This window comes from Protopterus annectens, chromosome 10.part0 (genome assembly GCF_019279795.1).
Source record: "Protopterus annectens isolate FY-2018-M chromosome 10.part0, PAN1.0, whole genome shotgun sequence".
Classification (NCBI taxonomy): Eukaryota; Metazoa; Chordata; order Ceratodontiformes; family Protopteridae; genus Protopterus; species Protopterus annectens.
In genome coordinates, this window is record NC_056744.1 from 937,909,268 (window position 1) to 937,932,977 (window position 23,710).

Here is a 23,710-nt window from a genome sequence, read left to right on the forward strand (position 1 = left end):
CCATTTTCCTTAATACCTCCTCAGCATTAGCACCAAATAATACATCCTTTTGTAGAGGGGCATCTAGTAACGTAGCTTTGACATGATCTGGTAAGGTTTGTTCCTTAAGCCAGGCATGCCTACGTATGACTGATCCTGTAACAGCAGCTCTACATGAGGCCTCTAGAGCATCAAAACCACATTGTAAGGTATGTTTACCCACTTGTTCTGCACTATGCATCAAATCCTGCAACTCCTTCAAGTCTGGTTGTTCAGGTTGTGACATTTTACTTCTCAATTGTGATAACAAAAACTGTTGGTACTTTAGCATATGGAACTGACACAGTTTAATGCCCTCATGGTTAAGGTGGCTGAGGTATATACCTTTTTCCCCCACCTTTCTAAGGATCTGGAATCTCTCGGAAGGTAATGGATTTTTAGCAGTGGAGGCCTTAATTCCCTTGGGGCCCTGTGAGATAGTTTCTGGGTCAGCAGCATGGCTTTTGAATAGAAATTGATGTGAGTCAGGAACCCTGTAGTACCTGTCAGGCTTGACTGGGGCTGGAGGTAGAGAATCCGGGTTAAGGCAGGCCTCCGAGTACACATCATCTAGTATGTCCAAGACAGGAGGTATAGCTAGAGGCCTGTGCTGAGGTAGCAAGAGAAATTCCCTAAGCCTTTTCTTGGAATCTGAATAATCTTGGCCTTCCCATTGGAAGTGATCCCTTAAGGTATGCAAAGTTTCCCCAAATGAGTAATCCTCTGGGGGAAAGACAGAGGGGATGGACTCCTCAGCATCAGAATCTTCAAAAGGTGAGTAAGGATGTTCCTGTTCATCAGAGTGCTCTGAAATAATGGAGCCCTGATCAGAGGAGGGGGATTCTTCCTCCACTCTGGGCCTTTTGTCCGGGGGGGGGGTTGTGAACCCCTGATAAGAGTAATCAAATCTTCAGCCATTTTAAGCATCTGTTTTTTAGGCATGGGGCCTGGAGATGGGCCTTGTGTAGCTTGTCTCTTAGAATGCATGGCTGCTTTAGACTTAGTGTAAGCCTTGATGGAAAAAGAAGAGGAAGGTCTGAAGACACCTTGAGAAGAGGTAGACCTGTCCACATTTTGAGATTCACCGCCAAGAGTGGCTTCGGTATCTTTAGTCGGGGTGTGGGCCGAGGAGCCTGCGACCTCGGGCACAGGAGACACCGCCAATGTAGTGTCGTCGGTAGTCAGGGGCTGCATAGGCGCCTCGCTGAGAACCGGACCACGTGTAGTCTGCTTTGGCGTGGTGTCAGTAGAGGCCGCAGACCTCGTGAGTCGGTCCTTGTCTTTGCGTTTTTTAGAAAAAACTGGAGTCGGAGTATCTGACGACATGATATATTTAAATTTTTGGCCAAAATAATGCTGGGCGAACTCTGCCCGACGCTTTATGGTGCGTTTATTGAATGTAGCACAAAAGCAACAGACCGAGACGTGGTGGTCTGGGCCTAAACAAGGAATACAGAGGGAATGGAAATCCTTATGCGGTATTTGCTTCCCACATGAAATACAATTATTAACTTTGTCTGACATCGGTCTGAGGCAAGAAAAGTTTCCCCAATGGGGTACTTAGCTTTCAAGAAGACTTTGGTTGCAAAATTTTCGTAATTTCAGGAGCTGGCCGACCGGCACTTGCGAACTGCTTCTGCTTCAGGCACCGCGCGGCAAGAAAGACTGAAGAAAATGGCGTTGGCTGGTTCTTTTATACCCCTGTCGCACTGACTTCAGGGAAGAAGCGACGACAACCGACGCCGGACCTAGACTTTGGAATTCGGCCGACTGAGGACCCGCCTGACGGCAGGAGAACCCATCTGTTATGACTGCAGCTGTATGCACGATGAACATCTGGCCCTTAACTACAGCTTTTTTCTGGTGTGTAGAATGATTACTGGTGTAATGTAAATATGTATTAGAAAATGTAGGTTTTCTATATATGTTTGACTCATATCTGCCATCCATATAATTTTTACTCACTTCCACATCCAAAAACACAATTTTGTGCTGGTCAACATTATGGGAAAATTGCAAAAAAAGAACTGTATTACACACATAATTCAAGAACTGGTTCAACTCATGCATAGTACTATTCTACACAAGGAACAGGTCGTCCAAAAATCTTACATACATATTTTGAAAGACAGTATTTCAGACAAAGAACTGGGGTTGCCATGGGGGCGTCATGTTCCCTCATGTTTACCAGCTACATTATGGCTGAATGGGAAGAAATTTACATCAAAACAAGTTCTTATTTTGCCAAAATTAGTATGTATGTAAGATTTTTGTCCCTTAGGGCAGGCAAATGGGCAATGCCCCTTTGCTGCTTCCCCTTCCTTGGCTCCTCCTGTTCTGGAGCCACTAATCAAACCCTAATCAACTGGGTTCACAAATCAGTGTGCCATCCCTCTGCACCACAGAACCAGGCTGATTAATTGTCACTCTAGAAAGTTTCTAATACACTCATTCCGTTATTAAAATTTGAAATAATTATCACTGAATATTAATGTAATAAATGGACCAACGAGATTACATTCCAGAAACAGGTAAAAAACAAGCTTGCTAAGTAACTTTCTGATGTCAGAAAAATACTTAACAAGCTTTTGTTAAGAACCTCTAAGCAGTTTTAAGATCAGGTCTTGGGCTGGGAACAGCAGATAGTGAACTCAAAGAATAGCAGGAGAAGTGCAACAGCTTTAAAAGCTGTTAGATACTTTACTCTGCCATACTTCTAAAAAAAAAAAAGGTGTGAATAAACTGCCTAACAACTTTTAAAGCCATTCATTCTTCAGAGGGATACCTTTTCTGCCTGATATCTGCCAGCACTGAAAGCTGGTAAACACTTTGACCCCTTACACATTTTATTTCTGTAACCAGTACTACACAGACCAGACAAAGCTCCATGCACCAAAGAATTAAGCTCCATGCACCAAAGAATTATGATCAAATCTTGGAGTTATAACCTTTATTACATGTTCTCAGCACGGATATCAAGATTCACCTCTTTACCTCTACTCTCAAAGTGAACTGACTGGCATCCATGTCTTGAACATACAAGTTATCTAAAATCAGAAACACAATCAGTCCTCTAAATTCTACAACTCTCTGTAACTGGACACAGCTTTGTAACAGGGTCATGATTAGACATCTGGCCACTCATGAATGTTATGACACCTATCCACACTTCCATACTTTAAAAGTTAAATCAAAAGTACATATGGCTTGGTTAAAGTATGCTCTAACACTATGGTCACCAGGCAATGGTACATACCATATCATAACAAATTCAAAGTTGGGATGTGTTACGCCATAAAAGGATCATCTCTTCCAATGCGTCTAATGTCTAAGTTGGTTAAGTTTATTATTCTACATTTAAGTTACTTGTCATAAAGCCTTCAAAGAAATTGTGGAGTAAGAAACTTAACTTCTGGATACAAAGATATGCAATATATACCTGAATAATTAAACTGTGTTAGGATTTTGTGTGACTTCCAGTTGTCATCAAATGAAACATTGAGCAGTAAACAACCACACTATTATTTTATAAGTGTAATTCTGGGGTATATATTACTTTGAGTTTTCGGAAACTCAAATTTCACATGGTTGAGACCATATAACAGAGTTTCCAAAAACTCAAAATAAAAAAAAAATCTACATAATTTACATTTTTGCAGGGGATCAACCCCACCCTTGCAACCCCCATGTGGAGGAATGACCCCCTATAAACAAGTCTGAGATTGCACTACAGTGGGGAAAGGGGCATATCCCCGATCCCCACTGCACTGAGATCTACACAGAACTGCTTCAAAAGGGAATTCACCCTTTTCCCCACTGCAGTGGGACCTCAGAGTTGGTATATATAATTTGTAGGGGGGTGTGAGGGCTTGCACCCTGCAGAGACATAGATTTCTTTTATTTTGAGTTTTATTTGTTCATATGGTCTCAACCATATGAATTTTGAGTTTCCTAAAATTCAATGAAGTAATATAAACCCCTAAATTTGATGTGTGGGATGAGAGATGGATATTATGCATTTTAAGAGATGAATTTCATTTAAGGATATTCTATGGGTATGCTAACTATGTAACAGGTTCACAATTCTGTCTGTTATTAGAAGAGATAAGTAACATAATCAGACCCATACCTGTCTCATTTGGTGCCTAGTGCAGCTCCCCTTTCTGGCGCTCCTTAATGCTAGGTTTAGGAGCAAAGAGTCCAGTCTGGGAGTCCTCCCTTGGGTTAGGCCAGGTCTTAACACCTTCAAGCTTGATGTGAGAGGAAAAATAGTATTTTCTTCAATTCTGGTGCTCCTTCCTTCAGGAAGAGTGCCAGGTCCTAATGCCCTAATCCTATACTGCCTGTCCTAAAATTTACATGAGGACTGAAAAATTGTAATTAAAAAAAAATAAATAAAACACGCACACAGATCTTGCTGATCGCACCACAAACACTTTATACAAGGGGTGACTGCCTGAATGCCCCCTTTGCCCCATGCTAGCTTTGTTTCTGAACATAAGTATATTTCTTAAGGTTTAGATTATATTATATGGGATTACTGTAAATAACACAGAGGGCATGATGTTTTACAAGCTGGCGGGTTGAGTTTAATTTACTAAGATTTCTCTCCAGATCAAAGAGGTGCAAAGGAGGTTTGGACTACCATGTGAAAAACAGGGCCACTGTATGTGAGCATTACAAAACTGCATATTTACATGTGTTGCTTCTATGGGAAGGAATAATAATGTTGGCTGCTCATGGCAGTTTTATTTTACTTTGTATACTAAGAAGGCCATGTTGCACCTGAAGTGGCAGCATGATGTTTTTAGTCCTTCACGTAATAAATTCAAGGAAGACTTGGTACTGGTCCTGTAATAGACATCAAATCATATATTTTTTTCTAATGTTGTGCAACAAATATTAAACCATCAGCAAAACCCCTTTACTATGCCTTAATGAAAGAACAAGACATTCTAAAATATTTTTATAAAAAAAATCATCAGTGAAACTCACCTCTGTACAGTCAAGAAAAAGTTCATTAATATTTAGTACTCTTCACAATGGCTATACAATCTCAAAAATAATTGTGACGAAATTAACACTCACCATTTAACAGCAATAAATTTATTTCCAAGCATTCTGTATACACATAGATGTACATTAATGAAAAACTGAATAGAAAAGTCGAATTGTTTAATAATCGTATAATTGGCACATGAATAGTAAAAATCCAACATCAGAACTACTTTATATATTAATTCTGATGTGTTGGCACAGGTTACCATGTAGCAGTACTGGTGACAAGTCAACGGCCAATATTCAAGGCTGGCACTCTCTTGTAACTCATTATCATGGAAGATGTCTTTTATATTGCTTTCAACAAAGCTAACTGCATATAAATACGTTGCAATTACAGCTGTCATCCACTTAAGGTTTTAGCTCTAAATAAGAAAAAGGCACTTTGCCTTTCTGATTTCCTCTTTCCCCCATCAACCAGTCTGAGTCCATTCCTGGTACACTATACACTGTCAGCACCTAAAATGGAAACCAAACAAAACAGTTATCTTATAGTGTTCAAATGAATTTCATATCCGTAAAAACAAACAAGTACTTCAGCAATCTACAAAACAGACTGCAAAGGACAAGGAAACTAATGCACAGTAACTTTAATGCTGGCAACTATAAATGCAGCACTTTACAGTAATGGTAAAAGGCTGAAAGTCAAAACCATATCTGTTGCCACGCTCCATATAATGCTAAAATTAGAGCACAAACATCTACAAAACATTTATCACACTGCTAATGACAGTTACAGCAGTACTAGACTAGGAACCAAAAAATGATCTGTTGATATGCATAACCACTTCTATTCATCTAGTGTGTTTACTTTGACTACTTTCATGTTTGGATGTTATAACCATCTTTTATTTCATGTTGTGTTATTCATGGCAAATTCACTTCCATTATCAGTTTCATCGGTTACAATGTCTTTGTCAGTAGGGTACTGTTGGGCTTTCTTCTTCTGTAGTCCCCAAAGTGACTATTTTTCCATACAGCTCATGTACTCAGAGGAGTATATGCCTCCTGTGGATACATACCATGACACTGTACACAAGACTAAGACAGCATGTCCAGCCTCTGAACCTACCAGTTCACCTCTATCCACTGAAATAGCAAGTCCATAAGAATAAGAACTGCTAAAAAAGAAAAAAATACAGCGAGGTGGTGGGAGGATAATAAGCATCTAATAAGGATATCAGAACTTAAACAATGTAGATGGTATAAATATTTGATAAGAGTGCTTCCCAGTAGGTCAGTGGTGGCAAAAATTTCAAAAAGTACTAAAGAAATCTACCAAGAGGCCACAGCAAGGCCAAAAGGACAAATCCAGTAACAATAAAGTATCAAAGAATACTGGACTCCAGGAGTCACAGTCCAATCAATAAATCTTGATGGAGTGACTCAATGAACAAGTGCCTGAGCCAAAAATATCTATAACGTAGTTGGAGTGCTATGGAGAATATGATCTAAAGAATGGTGAATAGCTGAAAGAACTAATCGTTTAGAGCGCTCTTTCGTTGGAAGTCTTTTATGTTTTGTCTCTATTTTTAAAATAAACAAAGTTTATAGCTGTGATGGTTCACCAGGAAGTTTTATCTACACTAATTTTGTTCTGTCTGGTGCACCTTTGGCAGTTTCTAGTTTCTCTTTACAAAAATATGTAACACAGACATTTTTAAAGCAAGTAGTGGAAACAGCCATAACTCTGATAAGGTGGATTTTTACAGTAGCATTCTGCAGCAGATGTCAGAACACAATGAAGTCAGCAAGTCCATGTCAAAAAGGACTGCTTAAAGATACTGAAAATCCTCTATTCCCTACAGCAAAAGAGATGTATTTTTTGATGTTGGGATGCGCGTTTTTGGCAGTTGGTGGCCCCTATTACTTTGGGTTGCAGATGTACAGATCTTTTTCCTGAATGCATCCAAATAAATAATTATCATTAGATAAGATACTACTGGCAGGTGCCAACTCTGATCCTTTAGCCATGCCCAGATAAATGATGGCAAAAAGCAGTGGAATTTATACAGAAAGTTTAAATTATCTTCTATACAACATAAAAGGTCAGTTTTCCTGGGTATTGATGACTGCAAGTTGTGCTCAAATGAGACAATTAAAGGCATCCTTGAAAGTCTGTGTAACTGAAGAAATAATTGTAGGCTTGGATTCTTTTATTTCTAATAAATCAAGCACATAAAGGAATCAAAAACCTCTTTGCCAAGTGCCCATCTGAAGTTCTCTCAAATTAAATTTACTGTTTCCCTGAACACATCCTCCACTGGGAACTCATAACTAAAGACCCACTGTTGGCATCAGAGTCTAGAAGAAAGTGATCTGTGCAGCATTAGACTAAATACATTTTCTTCACTTACATTCTAGCCAGAGAAGTCAGGTTGGTTCTTTCCTCTTTGAAGGAGGGAATACCCCAGAAGTACAGGGTTCACTAGGACAGGCAGGATATGTGAGGAAATACAATTGTCTAAGTAAACTTATAACAGTAGATGTTCAAATGATCACTGCTACAGTAACCTTAGCTACATGGAATATATCCTACCAAAGATAACAACCGGCCAGATTCCAAAGCTTCAGGGCACATTCCACATGCCTAAACTGTCAGGCAGCTCGAGCTGAGCTGACTAAAAAACAACTATGGGTGCAAAGCCCTTTAGAACTTTCCAGTCAACAGACCAGGAGGCTGAGCCCTGAAAGGATAATGCTAGGAACAACAAATGATGAATGTCCACACCGTGGCATAAAAAACATACTAAAAAAAAAACAAGGCGGGAGTGAAGCGAGGGAATGACTACTGCAGCAGTGATCATTTAAACATCTACTGTTATGTAGGTGTATTTACACAACTGTACTATGTTCATGCATGGGTAGATTACCCTAGCTTACATTTGGGAGATTGACAGAAAAGATTCCCGGAGCCCCTGGAAAATGTTCCTAGCAAAGCCTGATCTGGACTTAGAGAAGAGCTTTGTACAAGTATATACAGCAGACCAAGTTCCATCTTCTAGAAAATGACCCTTTGCAAAAAGTCACAGAAGAAGCCAAGGCCCTGGTAAAGTGGGCACTGACCCTAAAAAGAGGTTATATACTCACCATAACGTTCCATGTTGGTAGTCCATCTCACCCTTCATGTTTACATATAGGTTCGTAGCCGATCCTCTGCTCCGACTCGGCCGATTTACAAGCTCAAAGATGTCTGGTTGGCTCATGGCTAAGCAGATATCCCATAGTGCACCAGTACAAATCCCATATCTTGTTTGCTGTTCACTAGAAGAAAAAACCCACAACAGACAAACCAGTACTAAAGGGTCTCCAACCAAAGATAACCAAATTATTATTGTTATTATCTCCAGATCTTCCAGGATGGGGGCAGGAGGGCGGGTTGGTAAAAATGAAGGGTGAAATGGACTACCAACATGGAACGTTATGGTGAGTACATAACTTCTTTATGTTGTGTAGTCCACTCTCACCTTCATTTTTACATATGGGACAGTGTCCCTAGCGCCTTATTCTTGGGTGGCTCAGTGGAAAATACTCCTAAGCACCGTGGATACTCCTAAGCAATAGGATGCTCTACCCCTGGAAGCTGAATCCAATTTGTAATGTGTAATAAAAGTGTGAAGGGTAGCCCACGTGGCTGCTGCACAAATATTATCAAGTGGGACCCTGGCTTGAAAGGCTGCAGAGGTAGACAGCGACCTGGTAGAATGAGCCTTGATCCTGCAAGGTAAAGGTCTACCCTCCGAATTGTAGATAAACGCTATGCAACTGGAAATCCAGTTAGATAGTGTAACTTTAGAAATTGGTAAGCCCAATCTGGAGTCAGAAAAGGAAATGAATTGTTGATCTGATTTCGTAAATTCCTTGGTCTGCTGTAAATAAAAACGTAGTTGTCTATGAATGTCCAACTGATGAAAATGGTATTCAGCTGCATTACCGTGATTAGGGAAGAAAACTGTGAGTTCTATGGATTGATTTAAGGTAGCAGGGGAACAGACTTTTGGGACGAAGGAGGGATTAGTACGCAGTTACACCCTGTCTTTGTGAAAGATCAAATAAGGTGGCTTAACAGACAAGGCTTGTACCTCTGAAACCAGTCTAGCTGACGTGATAGCTACCAAAAACAAAGTCTTCCAAGACAAAAATTTCAATGAAGATGAGTGGGAAGGTTCAAACAGGGAAGATGTCAGTTTGGACAACACAAAATTTAAATCCCAAGAAGCCACAGGTTCTTGCAGTGGTGGTCTCAAAAGAGTGATTCCTTTCAAAAAGGTCTTGCATAGCTTATGAGACATTAAACTGTTATCTGGAAACCCTAAGTAAAAATGAGAAATTGCCACCAATTGGACTCTGATAGTGGCAGCGGCAGCTCCTTGTTGAAAAAGCTCAGAGAGAAATTCCAAAATCACAGGGATAGAAGCAGTGTAGGGATCTACATTCATTTTCTGAGCCCAAATAGAAAATCTTTTCCATTTACTGCCATACAGCCTCCTAGCTGAAGGTTTATGGGAGGACATAAGAATATGTGACACTTTAGGATGATGCATTGTGAAGCCTGACTAGGGATGGAACCGGAGCAGCTGCACTGTCAACTTGAGGGTGTGGACTGAGGGATGTAGCGAACCTGACATGTGAGTCAACAGATTGGAGCTGGGTCCAGGATCCAAGGATTGTCCAGGAGAGGAGGCTTGAGGAAGGGGAACCAGACCTGACGAGGCCAGTAAGGAGCAATGAGGATCAATTTGCTTCCCAGCCGACTGGCTTTCTGAATCACTTTGGGAATGACAGGAAATGGAGGAAAAACATACAGAAGTCCCATGGGCCAATCATGAGTCAGAGCGTCTCTGGGCTTCTCCCCCAGAGGGGGAATGAGGGGAAAAATAGCTGCTGCATTTGGTATTGACTGGGCTGTCAAAGAGGTCGCAGCAAGGCTGTCCCTATTTGTGGAAAATCTGTTCCGCTGTTTCCTGTTTCAGAGACCACTCGTGAGGCAGTAGGATCACCCGGCTGAGCTTGTAGGCTATCACGTTGGTCATCCCTGGAATGTGCATTGCAACCAGAAAGCACTGGGGAGAAATCGCCCATTCCCAAACTCGCATGGCCTCTCGACAGAGTGGGTAAGATCTGGTACCACCCTATTTGTTGATATACTAAACTACCGACATGCTGTCTGATTGTATCGCAATAGTCCCGAGAGGAAGAACGTCTTGAAGTGCTTGCAATGCCAAGAGCATTGTCCTCCTCTCCAGAACATTGATATGCAGGTGAACCTCGTGTTCTTGCCATGTGCCTTGGACAGTCCTGCCGAGATAATGCCCCCCCCCCCCGATCTGGGAGGCATCCGTGGTCACAGTGGCAACAGGGTGGGCAGGAAAAAAGGGGGCGCCCATGATCAACTGGTTGGGGGCTATCCACCAAAGAAGGTCCTTCTTGCATGAATCTGTCAGCAGGATAGGATGACTCAGCGGGAAATACTGGAAGGACCATTGGGAAGAAAGAAGCCGCTGGAGAATTCTCATGTGAAACCTGGCTAATGGTACTAATAGAATGGTGGAAGCCATAGTCCCGAGGAGCTGAAGAACCCACTTCACTTTGACCTTCCGCAACGGGAGAAGACGTTGAATCTGAGAGATTAAGTTTTGTGGCCTGTCGGTGGGGAGACGAGTGGTCATGTTCACTGTGTCTACCTCTGCTCCTATAAAAATCAAAGGGCAATAATGCAGATTTTTCCCAGTTTATGGAGATCCCTAACTGAGCACAAAGTTGAATAGTGGCGTCCCTGTTTTGGAAGAGTAGATGCCTGGTGGGGGCAGTCAGAAGCCAGTCCAAATACGGAAACACCTGGAATCCCTGACGTCTCAGGTGAGCTGTCACTACTGCCATGCATTTGGTGAACACCCTGGGGGCTATGGTGAGACCAAAGGGCAGAGCACAAAACTGATAATGACTGGCTCCCAGCTGGAAGCGTAGATGGCTCCTGGACACCTTGTCCATTTTTATATGGTAGTAGGCGTCTTGGAGATCTAGAGAGCACATCCAATAGTCTTTCTCTAACAATGGGAGAATCGACTGCAGAGTTACCATCCGAAACTTGCCCTTCTTCACGGATTTGTTTAACCTGCTGAGGTCCAATATTGGCCTCCAATCTCAGGTTCGTTTTGGTATTAAAAAGAACCTGGAGTAAGTTCCAGATCCTATCTGGTCTGCTGGGATGGACTGGATGACTCTTTTTAAAAGCAACTTGTTGATCTCCACAATTGCCTGATCCCTGTGATTGGGTGGTACATCTGTGATCTTCTTGGGAACAAACAGTGGAAGGGAAAAGGGTATGATATAGCCTCTGGTAACTCTTTGTACCCACTTGTCTTGAGTGATATTTAGCCAGGCTTCTGGATACAAAGAAATGCGACCCCCGACCGGCCCCAGAGAAATGCAGTTGGGCCTCACATCAGGAGCACTGATAAGGCCGTCCCCGAAAGGAATCATGGCCTTGTTGGTATTGCGGACCGCCTCTGCCTCTAGGGCGACGTCTCTCATTTCCTCCTCCTCCTCTAAAGGATGGTTCACCCTGTGTGCCTGGAAAGACCCTCTGGGACTTTTTGAACCACATTTTACTGCCCCTTTGACCTTTGGGGTACAGTCGAGAGGGAACAGTAAAACGTACTCCCACGGCAGAAAGCGTCTTTCCTTTTTGCTCACACTGAGTGAGTGTGTCCTTCACCTTAGAAGCAAACAATGAGGAACCATCAAATGGGGCGCTGGTGAAAGTAGACTTGAACAGTTTCGCAAAACTACACAAGTGCATCTAGGAGTGACGCCTCAGGGCAACTCCTGAACCCGCTGCTCTACTTGCTCCATCAGTCACATAGGAGATAAGCCGCATGGAGGAGTTTACTATAGAATTTAAGGTGGATGACTGAGCAGAGATCTTGTCAGGGACTCCCTCAGTACACGCACCTTGTATAGAATCTCCTAACTCCTTGAGGAGATCCCTCTGTAATCTCGTGAATTGAGTGAGATAGTTCAATGATCGAAGGGTAAATGCCGCTGAACTAAAGATACGCTTCCCAAATCTGTCCATCTGTCGAGAATCCTTATTTGGCGGATGAACAGAGGAAGAGGTCTCCGCCAGCTCCTCCTTTGTGGCCGCCGCCACCACCATGGCATCTACGAGAACACCCTTATACAAAAACTCTTTACCAGGAGGGGCAGAAAGAAACTTATTAGGTCTCCTGAGGACTGCCTCCACGGCATCAGGAGTATCCCACACCTTTAGACTAACTAGATCCATCGGTTCGTCAGAAGGTGGAGACACCCAAGTGGCAGAAGGTTGAGACCCGAAAACCTTCAGGTACACCGACTCCTCATCAGAAGGGTTGACAGTGGGCCTGTCGCACCTCTGTTTAAGTATCTCCAAGATGTCCACGAATGAGGCATTATCAGAGGACGACTTGGGGGACCCTTCCGACTCCTCAAGGTCCGTGTCTGATGTCAAGGACTCATCCTGGGATTCAACATTCTTCCTCTTACATAGCCTCTTCTGGGAAGGCTCCTCAAAAGGACATTCCGGGGAGGCCTCGGAAGAGTGGTGGCCACCAGCTGATGGCTCCTGGGGCTGAGGGCCTCTGCTGTCTCTGGAGAGAGTAGGGGCTGAGACTGAAGTGGATGCTCTCAGGGGAAGAGTGCTGGCACCACTGGTAGGGGCTGGAGAATGAGACAGCACGCTCCTCATCATCTCAAACGCCGACCTCTTCATCTCCGAAAAACACCCTGGCTCCGGAGAGACAAAGGTTGACGTCAGAGCCAAAGCCATCGTCTCTGAGATATATGCAGGGTTCGAGCTCACCCTGGCCGACACCCCAAGAGGAAGGCTCAGAAATGAAGAACATTACAACCCTCCCTGTCAGCGCCGACAGGAAAGCTTCGGCCTCTGGACACGACGGATGGCACTGAGCATGTCGGAGCCGAACCCAGCTCCAAAGCAGCGACAAAGGGAGCTGGAACCAATAGTACCTCCGGTGGCAACAAGCAATCCGGCTTTGAAGGGCCAACATGGCTCGGAGGAGGAATAGCAGACAAGGGCAAAGCTGGATCGAGTGGCTCTGGAGCAGACTGAGTCAGAGCAGACAATAATTTTGGTAAGGCAGATGACTTCAGGAGTCTCAACACTACCCTCTCCACATCTTCTTCCGAAATGCTCCTGGAAGATCTGGAAGACATAGAAGGGGATCTTGATCTAGGGGGTACTGGAGACTTCAGTAACATGGAAACCAGTAGGGAATCCACAGACAGGCTCAGAGTAGCAGATTCAATTGCTGATTCATTCAGTTCAGAGGTAGTCTCCTAAACACTTGGAACTGACTATCACCACAATGGTGCTCTCCTTCGGCTCCGAAGGCAGTGGAGTCAAAGATGCAGATTTTGACTGTTTAGAAGGCGACTCCGAGACACCAGCCAGCGCCGGAGAAGGCCTTTTTGAAGACTTACATTTGCCAGACTTGGAGGAAGCCGAAGAACTGGATAGAACTTCCCCTCAAAAGATGGTTTTAATAGAGCCTTGAGTATAAGCTTGTTTTTTCTCTCCTGTAACACCCTAGGAGAGAACGCATGGCAGAGCAAGCATGATTCCTGCAGGTGGATGGCCCCTAAACAGTAGACACAGCTACTGTGGCCACCCATTAAAGACATCGTTTGGGAGCATTTCATGCACTTCTTAAAACCCGAAGGTTTGTGTTCCTTACTCTCTTTCAACATTTCCCACACACACACAAACAGGAAAGGAAGAAGAAGCAGAAGAGGAGGAGGGGACTAGGTCCTCTAACTAAAACGGGCCTAGCCCTACAGAAGGAAGTACCATGAGGACTAGATCCTCTAACTTAAACGGGCCTAGCCCAGTTGAACAGAAAGCTAGGTCTTCTAATTTAAACAGACCAGAAAACTCACACACACAGAAAAATTGTATATTACTCTAAATGGTAACAATTTGAGAGAAAAAAAAAAAAAAAAACTAACATACTAAGGGAGGAACTCCAATCCTTAACAAATAACCAGCGGCTCCCCGCCAAAAATACAATCTCTGATTAAGGAAACTAAGCTGCCAATAATGGTCCAGAAAAAGCAACAGAATAACAGGAGCCCCTGTTAACTAGCAACAGAAAACCGCCACAACTAAACTACATAAGGAAAAAAAACGCAATGGCGCCTACAAAGAACTCTAAACTGGCACACAGGATACCAGACTAACAACAAGTTTAAGCTAAGAAAGCACCAAAAAGGGGCAAACAACACTACTGTCTAGGATAATAGCACCTTACAACACAGTAATAACTAATACAAATTTTAAATGGAAAAATGTTGACACTTGGCTAGAGCCAAGAGAAGCACAACTGAACTCGTCGACGCGGCAAACAAAATCTGGGGTTTGTACTGGTGCACTATGGGATACCTGCTTAGCCATGAGCCAACAAGAAGTCTTCGAGCTTGTAAATCAGCTGAGCCAGAGCTGAGGATTGGCTCTGAACCCATATGTAAAAATGAAGGTGAGATTGGACTAAACAACATCTAATAGTTTTGTTATGGTGAGTAAAACAAAGGTAAGAGCCTTAGAAACAATTTGGAAATAGTCTATTTTGAAACCGGTTGTCCTTTTTTCTTACCTTCACAAGAAATTAATAACTGATCCAAAGCTATGAAAGATTTAGTTCTGTCAAGGCAGTGCCCGAGTTGTCTGGGGGCATTCCAAGGTATGGAGTATCCTTTCTCCTTCAACTTTAAGTTCAGAAAAGAAAAATGGGAAATTGATAGTTTTGCTTAAAGTAAACTTGAATACCACTTTAGCCATAAAAGGAGGAACCCTATACCCGCGGGAAATGAAACAGAGTTGACTCACCATAACGGAGATTCTCATAAGGACAACGCAATTAGTAAAATTGTTTTTCATGTTAAGAACCTCAAGTCAGCCAAGTTAGCTGGTTCAAATGGAGCAAGTGTTAGCTTCTCTAACACAAAATTAAGATCCCAAGGAGGGCCACTGGTTTACTTGGAGGTCTCTTGTGCAAAACCCCTTTCAAAAACATTTTGACATGAGACTGCTTTGAAAGAGGAGGATCCATGGTCAGATATGCTATAATGGCCAATAAATGAACCTTGATAGAGCAACAAAAAAAGCCACAGGATAGTAGCTTAGACAAATACTGTAAAAAACAGAGAACAACTAGCCCTGCTGGGTATGTTGTTGACACCAACTAGAAACTTTTTTTTCCCCATTTGCTAACATAAGATTTTCTAGCAGCAATCTTTCTTGCCTCCATCAGAACCTGCTACAGGGTCCTCAATAAAACATGTACATAAAAGGAATTAAGACCCTATCATCCAGTAAGTCGAGTGAAGTTGACTGATGTTTGGATGCATCAAACACCCCTTTGCTTGTGCGAGTAGATGCAGTCTGTGAGGAAGCTTGTGGAAACTGCCCCTGGCCATTTCCAAAAGAAGGCAGAACCATGATTGCCTGGGCCAGCAGGAAGTCACCACAGCAATCTTGGGGGATGCCTTCTGAATCTTCAGAAGTACCCTGGATATTAGTGGAAAACATCATAGCATACAATAACATTCCTGTCCAAGGAAAAGTAAATGTATCTGTCTTCCACGCCTTGCATGGAGTTCTAGAATAGATTCTTGACAGTTGATTGCTCAGAGAGAAGGCAAAGAGGTCTACTCAAGAAACTCCCCACAGACAGCTCACATCTTAGAACACCCCCTTATCAAGTTTCCATTTGTGAGGGTCTGCCCTGGTCCTGCTCAGTTTGTCTACCACAGTTTTGCTCTGAAAGAATGTAGTGTGCCTGAAGAGTGAGACTGTGCTGTGAAGCTATACCCAAAGTTAATGTGTCTAACCTACAAAAGGGGTACAACCTGGTTTCCCCCTGCTTGTATATGCACCACATGACTGTGGTATTGTCTTTAACAACCTGAAGAAGTCCTGGTGAAGAAAGATAAGTCCTTGGTGTCCCATACAACCTGCACTTTTAACCCTCCTAAAACTGCCCCCCAAGTAAAATCTGAAACATCTGTGGTGACTTGATTACTTTGGAACAGGGAGGTAGAAGAGGAGACCTGGATTTAAGGATAAATGCTGACAGCACCAAATGAGTTATCTTCTGACAAACCCCAGCAATGATATTTGGAAAGACAAGGTATACTGCCGCTGGGAATACTACTGTATCTTTCTCAAGTGGAGTCTTGCTAAGGTTATTGAGAATCACAAGAGCCGTGAGATCCAAATTCCTGATGTATTCCCACTCAGTGACTGAAGTTTGAGTGGCCTTAGAAATAGATTTAGATTTATATCTGTTTTTTCATGTGGAAGAAAATCTCAGAAATGAGGTGTCTTGCTGATATCTCAAGGACATAATCATGTGTGAAGGAGTCAATAAAGATTTCTGAATGTTCCCAATGGAATCCCAGCTTGTGTAAGGGATCCTTCACCCAAAAGATACACAGAGATTCCTGACACTTTGAAAATGACACTGCAAAAATAACAAAGTTGAGTAAATATGGAAAAATGCAGCCTGCAATGAGCTATAACTGGAGCTAGACACTTTGCGAACACTCTTGGTGCAGTAGATAGTCCAAAGGGTAAGGCAGAAAACTGATAAGGTTGAGTTTGCTGGATCATGTTAAGAAACATCTGAAGGCTGCATGAATATGAAGCAATGAGCATCTTTTAAGTCTAGTATACTCAGGAAACTTGAAAAAAGAAGAGGAGGTAACAGGTGGTGAAGTGAATTTTATCACAAACAGGCTTAGGAAAGAAAGATCCAGGACTGGCCTCCAAGCATTTCCTTTGCATGGCACCAAGAACATCCCTTAAACAAAAACCTTTCCACGTCTGGGAAGGAAGAACTGATTCTGTCACTCCTTGGGGCATGTGATGAAGAACCGGTGGAAACAGAGTCTGATCTTGATGATTAGGAATAAATCATCTGAAAAGGAGGAAATTCTTACCAATGCTATCTGTAACACTGATAAATGATCTTCAGAACCCATTTTCTGAAACTATCTTTTGCCAAATGGAAAAACTGAGATTAAGACTTTCTGGAAACAAAAAAGGGGTCAGGGTTGGAGGGGGGTCAAAAGGTCTTGATTCAGACTTGGAATATCCTTGGTTTTGGGAGGTTTGAGGCTTTTTTTGGAACCTCTTGTCATTTCTTCTTGAACATCGGTTTCCCTGTACTTTGTTGAGACTATTCAAAATGCTTTTTGCCAAAACTGGATGAGGAGTTAGAGAATCCCTTAGAAAATTTTAAAAGGATGGCTGAAAAAATCTTAGAGATTACCTGGATCAGCTTACCCCTTTCATCACATTTTTGATCACCTTTGCAGCAGAGGGTCCAAAAACTAATCTTTAGCCAAAGGGGAATTTAAAATATTGTTTTAACATCATCTGGGAGGTTATGAGAATGAAACCATGAAAACCTCCTTAAAACAATACCAGTGGCCACTAACCTGAAAGAAGTGTTAACAGAATCGAACACACAATGTAAACAATCAGTAGTGACCTGTGTAACAGAAAAAACTAAATTATTTAAAGCAGAGTTTTCCTCACAATAAAGAACTGCAGATATAACATTCCTCATACATTCACAATTAGTCAGAACAAACATATGAGCCTGACGATTCAAAATTTTGAAAATTAAAGTTGCCAAAGTATACATTTTTCCAATACTTACCAACATCATTCACATCCTTATCTGAAAGAGTAGAATTAGGATTAACTAAGTGTTTAGCAGAAGTGGGATCAACTAAAGCTGTAGCTGCTGGGTCAGATATGGGAATAGTATATCTTCTTCTTTCAGTTTTTCCCGGTTAGGGGTCGCCACAGTGGAACTCTGGTCTGCTAATAAGTGGCAGTAGATTTTTACAGTGCCAAGGTGCCAACTCGACGCCCAACCTTCAACGAAGGCACGCCCATTCACGGAGGTCTTTTGAACGTCAGCCACTCGACCGCGGGGAGGACATGCAGACTCCACACAGAAGACGCTCCAGCCGAGAATCGAACGGGAGAACCTCTTGCTGTGAGGTGACAATGCTACCGCTGCAGTATATAAAAACTTAAAAAGAAAGAGGACCTTTACACTTCCTATGTGCCTTTTTATGGGCAGCAGGCTGACTGTCAGGAAAATTACTGATAGTGATGCACACAACCTCTAGAGTTAACAGAACTGGTGGAATGGGTGAAAGTTCTGGAAATTTGTTCTGTAGCATATCATAGCATCTTCTACGTGACTGAGGAACCTCAGTGTCCTTTCACTGGAAACACTGTCACATTCTAGCAATAGTCTCAGAGAAAGAGAAACCCCCACAGGAAAGATCAGAAACTGAAATCTCCTCTGAGTCTGAATCAGAAATCTAAGGAGAAAACTCTATAGCTATCCCTTCATCTTCCGGTTTAGATTCAGAATCTGGAATCTCTTCTGGAAAAGAGGTATCATCCTTTCTTTTACCAGAAACTACTTCACAGAAAGGATCAATAGCCTGAATTTAACCCTAAGCCAGATCCAGTAAACTACTACTAAGGAAATTTGAGGAAGAGTAGACACATGCTTAGTTTTCTGTTTCATTTTGACAGAAAAACTAGGGCCAGCTGTGTCAGCAATGTCAGAAACAGCTTACCCAGGGATGGGCACAGAATTCTGATACAACAGGGAAGCCTTCCCTGTTTTCTCTCCCAGGACCAATAAGAGCTGCTCTCTCTTGCCCTCTACATAGATCCCAACAGCTGCAGAGGATGCAACTAACCCCTGGTCCATAGTGGTTGTAGGTGTTATACCAGAGGGATCCTGCATAAAAGATGAGTGGTCTGAGGTACAAGAAATAACCACAGCACAGTCGCCCACTTGTGGCTGAAGAAAATTGCTAGCTTGCCTTGGTAGCAAAGGCTGTTTGCTTTTTTTCTGTGTCTGGAAGGAGGATTGACAATGGGACTGGCAGTTTGTTCCATGGACAAGCCAAAAATGGCAACTCTTTCCCAGGGAAGGCAAGAGGTAAATGCTGGTAAGAACTACAAGTCTTTAAAAGTTACTTTTCACAGAAAAACACAGTAAAATACACTTAAGAAAACTTTGCCAGCTCCCCTAAAAAATAAAATAAACAAGTTCTCCACAAAAAAGGGTTTTCAGCTACTTCATACAACTTTTAGGCAAAAGTATGACAACCTCATTACAGTCCTTTAAAACACAAAACTCCTAGCTTTAAAATAATTTTTCTACTGTAGAAAGTGAGAAAACGCAAAATTTAGAAAATGTAAAGTTTTTTCCCCAAAGGAAACTTATCTAACCAGCAAAAGAACTGCACCAAGTCAGCCATCAATCCTTGAAGCCTTAGAGGAGTATACTCTACAGAGGGAGTAAACCTCCAAAGGGCTCGTAGCCCAAACTTGTCTTTTAATCATCTCAGTCCAAGCTGCCTGACAGTTTGGGTGCGTGGAAGACACTGAAGCTTTAGAAGCTGGTCGTCTGTTATATTCTTAGCAGGACATAAACCATATAGCTAAGGCTACTGATCACTATGATAATCATGGATTCTTCTGCCATGCCATGACATATTCTTCTCTGAAATGTATGCAATCAATGACAGAGAAAGACAGCAAAGACAGTCCTTTGCAGAAATGACACAATGAAACCTGTCCAGTGTAAGTTTAGAAGACCTGACTCAATTTTTTGTCCAAAAAGTTGATTTCTTGATTTGCAACTGAATGAAAAAGGCTGGTATATTAGCAGAGACATCTTCTCAGTACATTAAGAAATCGGTGAACAACCTGTGGAAGCCTAAGGTCTAGCATCTGGCTGTGACATCACTCATTTTTAAAAAAGGCCTGTAGAAACTGGGACACCACTATCCCAATGTCAGTTTCTGAAGGACATTAACATAAGGGGGCTATATCAGATGGATAAAAACAGGGCTGAAGACTGACAAACTTGTACCTCTAAAGAACTGATGGGGTTGCAGCCACTTCATGTTTTTTGCCTATGGATGCTTTCAAACCTGAATTGTTATCCCTCTTTTCAGGATATCGGGGTTCTGCGATCACTCTCACAACCTAAGGACAAATGCTTTTAATGCTTTAAGAAACACTAAAGGTTCATTCCTTTTTCAAAAGTGGCATTTTATTAAAAGAAACCGTCTACACTTGGACATCTTATGTGCTGATCTAAGGCAGAAAACACAAAGTGAAAATCAAATTTGTTCGCTATAAGGAGATTTGCTGACATTTCCAAGGGATGACAGTGGCTTCAGAAGCTTCCCCAACTGACAAATTTAATACACTGCAATGACTCCAACAAAGCAAAAAAAAAATGATGTGGCCCTGATAGTTGCTTTGGGCAGTATAAATCCCCATGTTATGATTTACACTACAGCAGTGATGGAAAGATGAAAAGTCAGCAAGCAAAGGAGAGCAGTAGTGCTGAAGTTGAATTAATCCTCAAGTCTTGGTGAGTACTTTCACAAGGTGGACCCTGTTTTTCAAAAAATCTCACCAAGGTGACATTGATGTATATAGACTGTATTTATATAGCATATATCATGGACAGAAGTAAATCAAAAATAAAAAAAAAAAGACACAGCTGGGTGCACAAGACCCGGGATGAAAAAGTGCCCAATCCTGTTAGGTGCACTGGTGCCAGAACTGGAAAAAAATGACACTGAAGAATCCCCAAAATATGGAAACATTCCTACAATGGGGCCAGGCCAGGCTTAGGGCGAGCATACCCCCCCCCATTGTAGAAGGAAGTAGAAGTCCACAAAAACGACAAAAACTGATTGTCCAAAGAAGAGCCATAAAGACTATAGAATGGGCTATTGAGGATAAGAAAGAAATTATATATTGTCAACTATTATGTAAAAATCCCAGAATTTCCAGACACAAGATAAACAAAATGATTAATAGAGAAATTAGAGGAAACAAACGTGTACGTAGCCCACTATCTTGGGCTGCCAATATTAACCTTTTATTTTTTGATGCGACTTCACCTCTCCTTAACCCTTCCTGCATTTGTTCTTGATCAACATGAGGCTCTTCCAGAAGTTTTCTATACTTGTAACTATATGTTTTTTCCACATTTCTTCCCTTCTCATTTGGTCCTTCATCTTAAATTCTTTCATGTGAAGTTGTTCAATCTCGCCTTCATTCTTACTGATGGGTTTGTAGCCAATCCTCGGCTCCGAGTTGGCCAAATTGTGAAGCTCTATGCCAAAACCCTATCCCACAATGCACCTCTACCTTTCCCAGATATAGTTTGCCGCTGCAACAGATTGTGCATTTCTCTACAGCTCAGGCCATTGTTACAGATAAGTGTGTTCTTTTTTATAGTTTTGGACAGTTTTCGGGTGAAGAAAAAAGTATTTGTGTATTTAACTAAGGACAGGCTATCCTTCATTAAAATTTTCTTTTCTGTGCTAGTTTTTTGCGCTAGTTGAGCAAAACGTTGACAGAACTTGTGTTTCTTTTTGACAATTAGGCCCTGTTGGTGCCTTGTTAGTACTCCCTATCCTGTTTAGCTGAAGTTAGGCTTTCCTTAGTTTTATTTTATAATTCTATAGCCAGTTATGCTTGGTTTTGTTTGCAAAAGCTAGTCTGTTCAGCTGAGTGGCTTTTCTGAGTTATTGTTAACTTAGCCGATCAGGCTTATTCCTTTTCCAGGCTTTCTTCAACCCAGCCACTGGGGATGCACAAGCCAGTGCATTTCTTTGTGCCGGTCCCAAGCCCGGATAAATGGGGAGGGTTGAGTTAGGAAGGGCATCCGGCGTAAAACTTTGCTAAATAATTCATGCGGACACGAGTAAATATTTACATACCGGATCGGTGGAGGCCTGGGTTAACAACGACCACCACCAGTACTGTTAGCCAACAGGGTGCTGGCGGAAATTGGGCTACTGTTGGCCGAAGGAGTAGAAGAGGCGGAAGGAATGGCTGAAGGCAGGAAGAGAGGAGAAATGCTATGACTGTGGTAGTGAGGGTCGGAACTTTGAATGTTGGTACTATGACTGGTACAGGGAGAGAGCTAGCCGATATGATGGACAGAAGGAAGGTTGGTATATTGTGCGTGCAAGAGACCAGATGGAAGGGGAGTGAGGTTAGGTGCATCGAAGGTGGGTTCAAATTGTTTTATCATGGTGTGGATGGGAGGAGAAATGGCGTAGGAGTTATCCTGAAGCAACAGTATACTAAGAGTGTTTTGGAGGTGAAAAGAGTGTCGGATAGAGGGATGTTTATGAAGCTGGAAATTGATGGTGTAATGATGAATGTTGTTAGTGCATATGTTCCACAAGTTGAGTGTGTGATGGATGAGAAAGAAAAATTTTGGAGTGAGTTGGATGAATTGGTGATGACTGTACCCAAGGATGAGAGAGTGGTGATTGGAGCAGATTTCAATGGGCATGTTGGTGAAGGAAACGGAGGGAATGAGGAAGTGATGGGTAGGTATGGGGTTAAACAAAGGAATGCAGAAAGTCAGACAGTAGTGGATTTTGCAAAAAGGATGGCCATGGCTGTGGTGAATACGTATTTAACAAGAGGGAGGAGCATAGGGTGACATACAAGAGTGGAGGAAGATGCACACAGGTGGATTATATCTTATGTAGGAGGGCCAGTTTGAAGGAGACTGGAGACTATACAGTGGTGGCCGGGGAAAGTGTAGTTAGGCAGCATAGGATGGGGGTTTGTAGGATGACGTTGGTGATCAAGAAGAGGAGGAGGAGTGTGAAGGCAACACCAAGGATCAAATGGTGGAAATTGAAAAAGGGTAATTGTGAGGTGGAGTTCAGGGATGAGTTAAGACAGGCACTGGGTGGCAGTGCAGAGTTACCAAATAGCTGGGTTACTACAGCAGATCTAGTAAAGGAGATGGCTAGAAATGTGCTTGGTATGACATCTGGACAGAGGAATGACAACAAGGAGACATGGTGGTGGAATGAGGAAGTACAGGAGAGTATACAGAGAAAGAGGTTGGCAAAGAAGAATTGGGATCGTCAGAGAGATGAAGAAAGTAGACAGAAGTATAAGGAGATGAGGTGCATGACAAAGAGACAGGTGGCAAAGGCTAAGGATAAGTCATATGAAGAGTTGTATGAAAGGTTGGACACTAAGGAGGGAGAAAAGGACCTGTACCAATTGGCTAGACAGAGGGACCGAGCTAGGAAGGATGTGCAGCAGGTAAAGGTGATAAAGGATAATGAGGGAAATGTACTCACAAGCGAGGAGAGTGTGTTGAGCAGATGGAAAGAGTACTTTGAGGAGTTGACGAATGCAGAGAATGAGAGGGAGAGAAGGTTGGATGATGTGGGGATAGTGAATTATGAAGTACAATGGATTAGCAAGGAGGAAGTAAGGATAGCTATGAAGAGGATGAAGAATGGAAAGGCTGTTGGTCCAGATGACATACCTGTGGAAGCATGGAGGTGTTTAGGTGAAATGGCAGTGGAGTTTTTAACCAGACTGCTTAATGAAATCTTGGAAAGTGAGAGGATGCCTGAGGAATGGAGAAAAAGTGCTTTGGCACCGATTTATAAGAATAAGGGTGATGTGCAGAGCTGTAGTAACTACAGAGGGATTAAACTGATTAGTCACAGCATGAAGTTA

General features: G+C 42.4%; 1 protein-coding gene across 1 annotated transcript in view; it reads right to left on the reverse strand.

The window, feature by feature from the left end:
- Nucleotides 1-5,102: 5,102 nt before the first annotated feature.
- Nucleotides 5,103-23,710, reverse strand: part of SH3GLB1 (SH3 domain containing GRB2 like, endophilin B1) — a gene marked incomplete in the record, with an annotated part of 1,384,102 nt that continues 1,365,494 nt past the window's right edge. Inside the window, 1 exon segment of the mRNA XM_044085714.1 lies at nt 5,103-5,535. Within this exon segment, the coding sequence (XP_043941649.1) occupies nt 5,428-5,535 (108 nt within the window).